The sequence below is a fragment of the Amphibalanus amphitrite genome, unplaced genomic scaffold, assembly GCF_019059575.1.
Source record: "Amphibalanus amphitrite isolate SeventyFive unplaced genomic scaffold, NRLGWU_Aamphi_draft 000038F_arrow, whole genome shotgun sequence".
Lineage (NCBI taxonomy): Eukaryota > Metazoa > Arthropoda > Thecostraca > Balanomorpha > Balanidae > Amphibalanus > Amphibalanus amphitrite.
In genome coordinates this window covers 741,884-754,166 of record NW_024881534.1, presented here as the reverse complement: position 1 = coordinate 754,166, position 12,283 = coordinate 741,884, and the positions used below count along the sequence as shown (strand labels likewise).

Sequence of the window (12,283 nt, the reverse complement as noted above, 5' to 3'; positions counted from 1 at the left end):
GGCCAACAAACTGTTGCGCCGCCTTTTCCGCCAACCGCCGGTGCTCCTGCTCCACTTTGTGCCGCCACCTGACTTTCTGGCGTCGGATGGGGTTCATCCGTCCGCGGCCGGGTGGCGCACCCTGGAGAGCGTGCTACAGGAGGCTATGGACGCCTCCTCCGGGATTTAGCGTGTACCGGCCGTCATGCACTTTGGGTGCAGATTACGCTTACACAGCCAGCAATGCATGGAAACACAGTACCACAGGCGGCGGCGGGGTGGCGGTGGACAATCGGAAAGACAAGAACGCTGAACAATGTGTAGGATCAGTGTTCGCGGCACGGCGTGGGGGCACAGACTGAGCCAATAGTGTTGGAGCCACACGGCAGGTGTCGCTGCAGTGGCGCCCGCGGACAGAGAAAGTTTTTGCCGCACGACCCCGTAGGTGTCGCTCGTCAAATGCATTTCTCCGTTCCGCTGCGCTTGCAAATGCATGACTGATGAATATGGGTCTGTGTATTCGTACGTTTGTACACCCGTCATGCACTTTGGGTGCAGATTACGCCCAACACCCGTCTGTGTATTCGTACGTTTGTACACCCGTCATGCACTTTGGGTGCAGATTACGCTTACACAGCCAGCAATGCATGGAAACACAGTACCACAGGCGGCGGCGGGGTGGCGGTGGACAATCGGAAAGACAAGAACGCTGAACAATGTGTAGGATCAGTGTTCGCGGCACGGCGTGGGGGCACAGACTGAGCCAATAGTGTTGGAGCCACACGGCAGGTGTCGCTGCAGTGGCGCCCGCGGACAGAGAAAGTTTTTGCCGCACGACCCCGTAGGTGTCGCTCGTCAAATGCATTTCTCCGTTCCGCTGCGCTTGCAAATGCATGACTGATGAATATGGGTCTGTGTATTCGTACGTTTGTACACCCGTCATGCACTTTGGGTGCAGATTACGCCCAACACCGACGGGTGTACAAACGTACGAATACACAGACCCATATTCATCAGTCATGCATTTGCAAGCGCAGCGGAACGGAGAAATGAGGTTAGGTGCAAGGCCACGACGAACAAACGGCGGCGAAAAACAAACCCAGTCACGCTCGCTCCAACTGCGATGAAAAATGACTGTCGAATGCAATACACTGCATTGGGGCTGCAAGGTGCTTGCTGATATTTGCATATGCAAGTTAGAAATTACAGCCTCGATACAGTCGCTGCTTTGAACTTTTAAAAAGCTTCAACTAGTGTCAGTTTGATAGCCAAAGTATTTGCCAAATTATTTATTTAAATCTATTATTTATTTAGTTTATAGTTACTCTCATAAGCGTCAAAACCGAGCGCCCACTAACGTTCCTTGGTCATACACAAGAAACCATTTGAAAATGTACATTTGAAACGCATGTAGGTGCTCGATCAAGATATCCCAATAATCAGCTGACCCACCATTCCCTCCTCCCTGTCTCACCAACCTGCATGAGCTGGGCAGTCTGCCGGGGGCACTTGAAGCGGACGAACGGGTCGGCTGCGATCAGCGGCTGCTGGTTGTCCTGCTCTGCCTCCAGCAGGTCCAGTCGCTCGCCGAACAGCAGCAGCTGGTAGGGCGACACCAGCGAACAGTCGTGCACCGTCACACTGCTGCTCTTGATCTGACGGTGGCGAGGGAGGGGTGCTGGTCAGACGAGTGGCGGGTACAGGTCACAAATGAGGGTACTGGTTAGAGCACCGGCGGGTACACTGGAGGATACTGGTTATAAACAGAAAACCGCGGGCAACATGTGAGAACACCATGTCGCAACGAGAATGCGGCTGATTTTTGCCGACAGGGATGAAACCAGGTAATTCCAGTAAACCAGTAAACAGCCGACAGGTATGAAACCAGGTATAAAACCAGTAATTCATGTAGGCAGTTGAATTTGTTCACACAACTTAGCAGCAGATTAGCCGGTGTGTATCATCAGGGGCGTGAATCCCATGGACAGGCGAAATCAAAGGAGTCATCTCCTCCTTTACAATGTTTGTGGCAGAAACGAGGAGCCAGTGCATAGTCTTAACGGGTCCGTCGTCGAAATGCGGTCGACGACTAACCAAGCCTCCCCTTGGAATCGGGTTCAAGCGGTGCGGACAGCGATTGCAGCTCCGTCGAAGCAAACGGCGTTACCATGAGTGACGTAATGTACGGGACAGACGCAACGTGATTGGTGGAAGGCATGAGTCTGACGGCAGAGTGCGAGCGCTGTGATTGGTGGAGCTATTCCTCCCGACTGTCGCCTCAAGAGCGCATAAATCGAACAGATGAGGCCATTTACCCCGGGCCAGCGTTGAAGTGGATCGATATCCGTTCCATGGCATCAAACTGCGCGAAGCTCGGACACATTTTGCCTTGGGGAATACCAAATATCTGAGCAGAAACAATACCGTATATAATAGGATACTGCGAGAATTTCGTGTGGGTATATGTATCATAATACGCCGGAACACACATCCCCGATAAATATAGTGATTTATGAGGCAATCCCAACAGAAAATACGATAAAATTACACACAATAAAGGAATACATCAATACAATTCACCCTATACGAGGTCAGATTCAATAACATCAACCTGGCAATAAACATCCAACGAGTGTCATTTACGGAAACGAGAAACCGGCGCCGGCGGCCTATATACCAAGGTACGGGCCCAATCACTCTCGACAAAATCTACCGAGTCTAGACATACCTAGAGCGGGTCGGAGCCCTTCAATATCGTGCCGGGCGTTTACACAGGCTCTCCGCACTCATCGAAATGAGTGCGCCGAGACGGGATATTGGACTGCGCCGGGCGGTGACACCGTTCACCGCGCGCGGTCTCTGGGGAGCCTCGGCAGGCTCTCGGTCAGGGCGGAGACAGAGTGGACCCCAGTGACCGCCCGGAGAGCCAGTAACGGAGGTCGGCCGAATGACGCAACCACGGGAGGTCAGTGCCCCGGGGCACGGTGTAAAGCGCTGGAATGACGGACAGGGAACGTGACCTGAAGTCGGCCCCGGTTGGTGACACTCTGGGGAGGGGAGGGGGACTCAAGGTGACCTTGGTGGTAGGGGTGAGGGTGAAGAGGTGAAGGCAGGACGGCAGCGGATACCTCAGTATTATAGCGGATACCTGGGTATCGCCATGAATGGCGAGTAGGCATATGGACAATAGGAACGGCTAAGAGGGGGAGAGACGAAACATACGTTGCATTATTGAAGGGAACATGCACAGAAAGGACATTCACCACCTCACATATCATAAACGACAACTAAATAAGCCCTTCTGCTTCCGACAATTATGACCTGACAGCTAACACTACGCCAATATCAGTTCAAATACCACCAAACTGCTGACTACTATCAAATATCAGAGTCTGGCATAATCGCGCTGATTGGCACGACCATTATCTGGCCATTAGTATACATTTACATCTCATGAATAGCCAGACAAGCGGCAGCTGAGCACTGCGGTGGCTAGGGGCTTCCAGTGGTGAGTGACTGTGAGCGCCGTGACGCCCCGCCGGGCTCAGACAGCGGGCTGCTCGAGGGCGTGAACGGAGAGGTGCTCGCCCCCAGTGATGGAGGCAGACGGTGGCGCGAGAAGAATGGTGTGCTGTGTGATTATGGCTTAGTGATGTAACGATATGGGATGACGAAAAGCGGCGGGGCAGCGAGCGAGGAAAGGGAGTACCATGAGCGCGTGTAGATTGGCCAGCGTAATGCTTAATCATGGTGATGACTAAGAGTTTGGAGCTGCAATAGCCAGCCTTCGTCACAGACTTGCTAAAGGAGCCCACACGACTCAATCATGCAATCGACAGCGCTTCTGTCGAACGGTGATAAATTCCGTTATAAGAAGACGTTAGACTGAATAATACCTATAAACAAAATTCTGCCTACGATCTATGAATGAAATTACATGAATGTATTGATTGGGCGGTGGGCCGCATTTACAGCGTGCTCGAAACAACTCGACATACAAAATGCATAAGCGCATCGCGGCAAAGAAACGCACCGACGCACGAGACATCGTAACACGGAAAAGCCACAAAACCAAACCTAGACCCTTGCCTAGACCAGGGCATGACCCAAGGCATGACCCGCATGACCAGGGTAACCTAGACAACACAGGGTCAGCAAATCTCCTCAACTTGGGCAAAGGTCAGATGCCCTAAGGACACCACCATACGTTTCCACGCCGCAAATAGAAGTCTCCCTTGAGCCCGACAATCTATCAAGGTATAGTAAGCCATGATCCCGATGTATTTCCACGTAAACTTTGCCGGCAACCGGCGTCTGCAGATCTGGAATCGCATTGCCCAGAAGTCAAGAGCCGAGCGAGGCCATTTGTTCTGTCATCGCTCATCAACCGTAAGAAATTAATGCGATCATACAGAACATAAATATCTTGCGTCTTGTGTCCCTGGCAACCCGAACCGAACCCGAAGATCACAGATGCCGTCTCGATTTTCTGACCGGCCGCACAGATAGGGTCTCCTGCAATCTAGGTCCAGCCCTCAGAGGGCCTGGGGGCAGTACCTGGCCCCAGCAACTGTGCCTCCGAGCGCCCGGCACCGCCAAAGATATAGAACCGAACCGGTACCGCCCGACCGTGCGCGCCCGGTTTATTTCTGCGCCGCTGCGGCCGCTCGGGCCGAGCACCGTAGACGGCAATGTTTCCGGGCCGTTAACTCTCAGTACGCCGACCAGACATGGTGCTGGCAGAGGCAATCCCCGCCACAGACGCTGCACCGGCGTCGAATCGGCCCGCCGCGAGCAACTATGGTTAGTTATCCAGACACCTGCGTACCGCAGTAGGCGGAGAGGCGGCCGAGGGCGCAGAGATTATCACCGAAACGGCACCGAGGAATGTCGTACCGGCCCGAGCTTGTCTGAGGGAAATTAATGTTTCAGACACCTTGCCTGGTTAGAAGTTGGTAATTAAGAAACTTGTTTTACTTAATTCAAAACGTCTTCACCGCAGATGACGGAAAATAGACGAAAACACGCATTGCTTTAGCCTGTGCAATGTGCATAGCTGCTGTTTGATAAATAACGTAGGCCATACCAGCGATTGCTTTGTCTCCGCCGCGCTGCACAACCGCTCGCAGATGTTCCGTATCCCCAAACACATATCTTGTGTTCAGCCTGAGCAGCGCGCCGACCCCCTGAGGAGCCATCCCAGCGACTTAACCCGGCCAAACTGACAGCCAATCTATAGGCCGCGCACGCCTGCTGCGTTCGCCTCTGCGGCAGCCGGGGCAGCGTCAACGCCACCCTGTTTAGAGCGGCAGGGAAGTGACGGGCCTCTCGGGACCAATTACTGACTGGCATGATGAGATCTGCTGATTGGGAAGGAGCATTTATGTGTGGTTGAACGGTGCTCTACTGAGTAAAACACTGAGCATACCAGAACACACGTAGTTACTGCGTCAAACGCATCTTACACGTCTTTCGGTAAACAATGTTCTCGCTGGTCAGCTCATGGAATCCACTAGCGCCATAGCTCCACTAGGGTGTCGTGAGAAAATGAAGGTGTCTACATGGCTGAGTGCTTAGCACGCCGACGATTTAATTAACGCCAACGACCCCATCACCGGGGCAGACATGAGCTCATCACTGACGACATGGGTTAATTATTCGGTGGAGACAAAAGGGAACGGCCCAGTTACCAGAGAACGGTGTCATTTTGCTTACGATGCGAAGAAGGGAACAGCGAAATGCTTTTCGGTAAGCGCATTCCAAGACTTGACGTTACAAAACGGAATGAACTTAAAACGGCATACAAAGAGCTCTAGCATTTTTTAATTAAAAAAAAAAATAAAATAACAAGTAGGTCGGAGGGCCGATACAACATCAAGTCTACCCATGTCCTGCAGTCTGCACATACCGTTATTTGGCACTATTTAGTATTTAACATGCATGCGTGTCCAACACCCATGACGGCGAGGCAGTTACGTACGCTGACGGAACGGCTACTCAGGGACCATTAGCTGACATAACGATAATCCCACAGTGAATTCGTAATATCGCCTACAAGGCTCGAAGTCGTAACACATATAGCTGCAAACAACACATGACTTTGCAAGGACTCATATTTTAACCGCATATCAGCCAGTCTTTGGCTTCATACCACAAAGCTTTATACCATGTAAGTTTGCTGTCAGAAAATTACTGTCAGATACTGTCAGTTAAAAATACTGTCAGAAAATTATACAGGGTGATCCAAAAAATTTGGAACCCCTAACTTAAAATGTCTCTAAGTCCAAAAGTATTCACTTTATTGACAAATTGCGAACACCATTAGAAAGAGCATTAAATCCGCTATAAAATCACGTCAAATTGGTGCATGTATGTTGTAAAGCATTGGCACACTATTAGCTTTTGGAATGAACGTCAGAAAACTGAGTGAAACGAAATCGCCAAATGTTAACAATGCGCTGAAATCCGTTAGATTTAATTTTATTTCATAAAAGTTAACACAGAAACACCCAGCAGAACAGATACACGCGTCCTAGCTTCCGCTGTTCATCACAGCATGTGCTCAACGCGAGCTCATGCCGTCACGCAGGCCTGCAGTTGCTTGGGGACAGCTCCGACTGCGCAGGCCAGCAGTCTCTGGGACAACTGGTCCCAGCAGGCCGTCAGCCTTTTCTTTCCTTACAATTAGCACGTGAATGAGCTATTCTTATTCATGAACCTCCGACAAGCGACATGGTCAGAACAGCAAACCGTCAATCACTGATTTGCGCATAGTATGTTCAAAACTGTTTCACTGAGTTTCGTGACACAAATTTGATAGGCATATGTCTAGGGCAATATTTATAATAATAAGTAAGTACAATCAACTTGGTTTGATAGAGAATTGAACGCTTTTTCTAATGGCGTTTGCAATTTATCAATGAAGTGAAAATTGTCTGACTTACAGACATTTTAAGTTAGGGGTTCCAATTTTTTTGGATCACCCTGTAAAATATACTCAATCGATCTTTATAATATACCTGAATAGTACCGCCACAGCCTTCCTGGAATGCCTTCCCCTCCCCATCTTCCCCGTCGTGCCCGTATTTCCGGTACGGGGAACGCTCATCGGTAGATCCGCCTGACCGACTGGGAGTGGGCTCCCGCGTCCCCCACGGAGCGGCCAGCGACCACCACCGCAATCACACCAACAGTGCCCCGGGGAGTGGTATGGGAGGTCACTATCACCCCATTCAGAGGACGGTATCAGCGCGCTCTGTGGTAGCGCTACATGGGAAACTCTGGAGGTATAAATTGGCTGAGGCGGCGACCAAGTGGGTACAAGCGAGATACTTCGCTGTGCTGCTATTTGTGTGATCGTTAAAAACTCGTGCGATGTGGTGCCTTTTGGGCATTTGCGACACCGACTGTAACTTACGTAATGAAAAACATTTATCTTAGCATTTAGTCTACAGCAGTGCTAGGAAAACTAAAGTTTGACTATGGTCGGAGCAGAATATTAATCATATTGAAACGATATTTCACTCAATAATCGCGCATGTTCGGGCCTTTAAACGGAAATCATCAGCTCGAAATGTATGCAGTTAGCAAGCTGAGTAAATCACCATCCCACCACATCCTTTAGCATTATAGCCATATCACAAATCACACTCCATCACCACAATATCCCGGACAGTGACCTCTCTCACCTTCAGTTTGTAGACCAGCCAGTGGCCGGGCAGGCTGGGCGCGCGGCTGAGCACCGACTTGGGGTGCAGCGAGACGCGACCCTCCGGTGAGTAGAAAATGGTGCGGTGCTTGGACGGCCTGAGGAACGCGTAACGCCACGTCAACGTCACGCATGGCATGTTACTTGGAGTCACGTTATGTCAACGTGCCACGTCACCATGTCAAGCGTCACATAAGTCACTGGGTGCTTGCTGAAACGTCGCATGGGTCGTCGTTTCTACCCACGTGTAAGGCTGTGCCTTGTAACTCGACGTGGACCAACGCCTGAGCAATACCACAGCGGCTGTTTCAATCGGACGTTTCAATCGCTTAATCCAGGCACGTTTCGGTGAATGGGGAGCAATCAGCACCGCAGTATCCCGGCGGGGAGGCGGGGGTCTACCCGACGGGAGGGGGTTCTCTGTCTGCCGGGGGGGGGGGGCACTCTGCCCGGGGGCAGGACGCTTCCGCAGTGCTCGCTGCGTCCAGGGGAAGAGCTGGAGCTTCATGCGTCAGTGGCCCCTCTCAAAGTCGGCCCGAGGTTTTCGGAAGATATGTCGAGCATTCGTCAGAAAATATCACGCTGATGACAGCTCGGAGAGGCCGCCGCTTCTTCAACATGCAAATGCCTCACGGCTTCAAAGGCGCCTTCGTTTGATGCAAGAATTGAATATGCTCTGAATTCACAAACAGGCCCACTCCTAAACATGAGGGCCATTAAACTTGATGAGGTAGCTATCTGGGACATAAAATGACGCCCCGAATTTCGCAGTGAGTTTATGCCAGACGCGTGCCAGCCGGGTAAGCCGCGTGAATGGATCGCCAGATACGGGATATGAGAGATAAGCCAATGTGGCGTCACTTCCCTTGGACTGACAAAATTGGCGACAAGTAAAACAAAAAAAAAAAAAAAAAGAGAAAAATCGTGAAGCAAAGAAAAAACAAAATGTTAACTTCTATGCATGAACGGGCAGTATCATATTGTCATATCCACTTGCTCACCTTTAATATTCACCTAGCTAGCGCTAACCTCACAACCGGCATGCATTGCCTACCATGATCTATGATTGAACACATTTAGTAAGGGTCACACTCATACAAGCTTTGACCAGGTGCAAGGAAATGACGTTTAGGCAGCCATAATCTGCGTAGATAACGTTCAGCTAGGCTCCACTCGTGCTTTAATGTCACAATCTCTCATCGTGCGTAAAAGACGTTCGGGCCAAGTTTAACGTTATTTTCATGCCGTTCAGTCAGTTATTCTTTCACCGTGCGTAGGTGACATTTGGATAAAGTCTAGCGTGTTTCTCATGCCGTTCAGTTATCCTCTCACCGTGCGTAGATGACGTTCGGGTAGAGTCCCGAGCTGATGACCGCCCGTACCACGGCCAGGTTATCTGAGTTGACGTTGAGAGACGGATGGCGGGCGTCTGTGCCGGCCACGAACCGCAGCTTGTTCAGCTGCTCCAGGAACTGCTGCCGCATGCCCCTGTGGAACACAAAGCGGCGACAGATGGAGTCAGAGGGGGCGAAACGGCTCGGTGAGGTGGGTACTACGAGCATAACCAAGGTGTTTCTCCCCCTCCCCTTCCAACACCACATTAAGGGCAGTAGTCTGCCAAGTTTCACTCAACGTAACGCAATGATTACCGCCCCGCTGGCGATAATCAACCAGAAGCCTAGTAAAACAGCAGCAGGGTACACACTAGTCCAACGTTGGTAACTATGAGCAACTGCATCATTAACTGGGTTATACAGTCCACTGGGATCGGTAAAGGCGCGACGTGTGAATTTATGACCGCATGTGGCGTTTCATAAGGAAGTTTTGTAATGTATGGTGCAACCGTAAGTTTGTGTGAGAATGGGTACTACGCTCTGGAAGACAGGATGGATTTGCGTATCATTAAATCATGACAGGGTGTGCCATTAACATCAACAGTCAACAGTCATTACGGAAGGCGTGTCATACTTCCATTATCATAACTAACAACAACCGTGTATCGATTTGGGGAAGAACTACAAACAGCGCCGGACCACTGGAACTGCGCAGCGCCGCGCGATGAAATTACACCCGCCTGGCGCTCATGATTGGATTTCATTTCAGTTCACCGTTCATTGAGCTCGAAATGCCTTCCAGGCTGAACATTGTCTTCGCGGAACGGTCGAGCTGAGCCAGCCGATCCTTTCATTCCAACCTAGCATAACCAAAGATTATATTCCCTAAAATGAGGTGGGATAAAACATCCGACGTAAATGGTCCAGAGATACCTTCCACGCACTTGCAGCAAACCTAGTCCTATTATGATTTCCTCTTAACCGATATTCCAGTGAACAAAGTCATTGAACAACGCAGACACTGACACACCACTCAAGAACTACGAGAATCGCAAATAACGCTACTTCCGCTGTAAGCCACACAACGCACCTCCCCCGTGAAAAGATGCGGCTCCTATAAAATATGAACATCCTTGAACATGAAACCCGTTACCTCGGGACCAAAGTCACGGTGCAAAAGTCGCCAGGACAGCTCCAGTATCACCCTTCCAAATGCCATTATTAGGTCAGAGCCGACTTTAGAAATACTCGGACTCGTATTTCAAAGGCAGGAGAATACTCGTACATATGTGCGTTGGATTCAATTACACAATGCAATGACTATTCTGAAGGACGCTTCGACAGCGGCGTACGCGGTTGTCTGATAATCCATTTTACTCGGCGTATGATGCTCTCAGAGCGGACTGACTGAGACTGACGTGTACTGGCGATACGTCAGCTGCACATGACGTCCCATCAGCAGCACAGAGAGCCACTGACATGGCGGTGACGGCTGACTGACAAGGCCACATTAATGGATACATCAGCTTAGGGTATATAGGGGAATCACCCAGCCATGGGCGACCAAACGCCGAGTAAACGTAGTCTGGTTTACGACATATGAAACATGAGGTGTGACATTATCAATGCAGCAGTAAACCAACACCGTAATGTTGCACGACACAATGCTGACGAATTTACTGAATCAGCTTCAAAATTATATAAGCGTCGTATATGTAATTGTACGGTGAACTACCGACGATGCTGATCCCGACGTTCGTTATAACACGCGCGCCAAATACCCAGCAATGCCCAAGGCCGTAAAAGAGCCGATGACAGCTGGTTAATGGATGTAGCTTATAGAATAACCCCGTTTCCAGCTTCCGGATGCATTTACTCATTTCCAAAATATGAAGAAATACGCACTGTCATTATGAATACCTGCCGACAGCTATAATCAGGTAGGGCCAGAGCTCATATTAGAACAAATGACCATGTGACATTGTAATTACAATACCATGTAATTAACGGAGCGAACCTCAGGGAGGAGTTCAATTAATACTGAAAGACACTCTTAAAATAGTCATCAGGAGCTGTAAATCAGAAATTACGAGAAGCATTACCTCGCTTAATGCCGCAGCAATTAGTTAATCAGACATCAATCATGTGTAAGGTCGAACGATTTTACCGGCCATGCAGTGGTGGGAGCTGGGACCTTATGTAAGCCGTCACGGCCCTCACCTGATCATCTCTAGGGTGCTGCCCGAGAGGAAGTTCTGCCGTGCGAAGGCGCGCCGGTCGCGTGCGTTGGTCCACTGGTTGAAGGCGTTCACCATGGTCATGTGGTCGCTGTAGAGACCCTCGGAGAGACGCTCCCGGGCCGCGTCAGCCTGCCGCTCAGAGCCCTGGACCGGGGGAGACGGGTGGGTCATTGTGGCAGCAAAGAGTGGGGTGGTGCGGGTTATGGCAAGAGAGGGGGACAGAGAAACCTGGGGGAGGGGAAGAGAAAGAGAGAGAGAGAGAGAGAGAGAGAGAGAGAGAGAGAGAGAGAGAGAGAGAGAGAGAGAGAGAGAGAGAGAGAGAGAGAGAGAGAGAGAGAGAGAGGAGGGGGTGAGAAAGGGGAGGGTGAAAAAGAGAGATCATTGAAAGGGGTGGGCAATGACACCGTACACTTACACAATGTCATGCTACTTTGCGCTATATGTTCTTATTTTGAATTCATTCCCGCGAACAAGATATCGTAAATCTACATTATACAACACCAATGCAACCCTTGCAATGGGATCACACCATAGACGAATATCGCGCGGTTGCTAGTCATAAACCAATTAGCTCTGAATCAACCCTATCATCTACGAGAAAACCACCGATCTAAACGCCGGAAATTAAGTAGCGTTGAAACCGTGGTATAGCAGACCCCATACCCGCCAGGACTTGCACTTTTGTGAGACACCTCTCAAGATTTGCCAGTAACGCCCACTTTATGAGACCCAACTTTACCTATCTGGAAACTAGAGAGACATCAAATTAACAATGTGACGTGCTTCCGAGGTAGTTTCTGATCTTGTGATGGGATTTCCAAAGAACAGTAGCCCAACTTTGTGACATTATTTAATCATCCAACAAATTAATAATTAATGAATCGGCACCCAACACAAGTTTTTAGGGTGGTTACTGGCTAGGGTACTAATCATGCCTAGAAATCGAGAAATGCACACACGGATGCACTCACACAAGTCTCAGAAAAGACAACTCACACTACAGCTATCTTAAGGTTAATCGC

General features: G+C 50.0%; 1 protein-coding gene across 6 annotated transcripts in view; it reads right to left on the bottom strand.

Annotated features, from left to right (window-relative positions):
* The window catches only part of LOC122373157 (ATP-dependent DNA/RNA helicase DHX36-like), a 57,478-nt gene that overhangs the window by 30,975 nt on the left and 14,220 nt on the right, over positions 1-12,283 (bottom strand). For all 6 annotated transcript variants that reach the window (XM_043351016.1, XM_043350980.1, XM_043351010.1 and 3 more), the window contains exons 15-18: positions 11,242-11,405; positions 9,020-9,175; positions 7,668-7,785; positions 1,458-1,634 (exon numbers count right to left, since the gene is read on the bottom strand). In XM_043351016.1, coding sequence (XP_043206951.1) covers positions 1,458-1,634; positions 7,668-7,785; positions 9,020-9,175; positions 11,242-11,405 — 615 coding nt within the window. The remainder of the gene's footprint in view (positions 1-1,457; positions 1,635-7,667; positions 7,786-9,019; positions 9,176-11,241; positions 11,406-12,283) is intronic.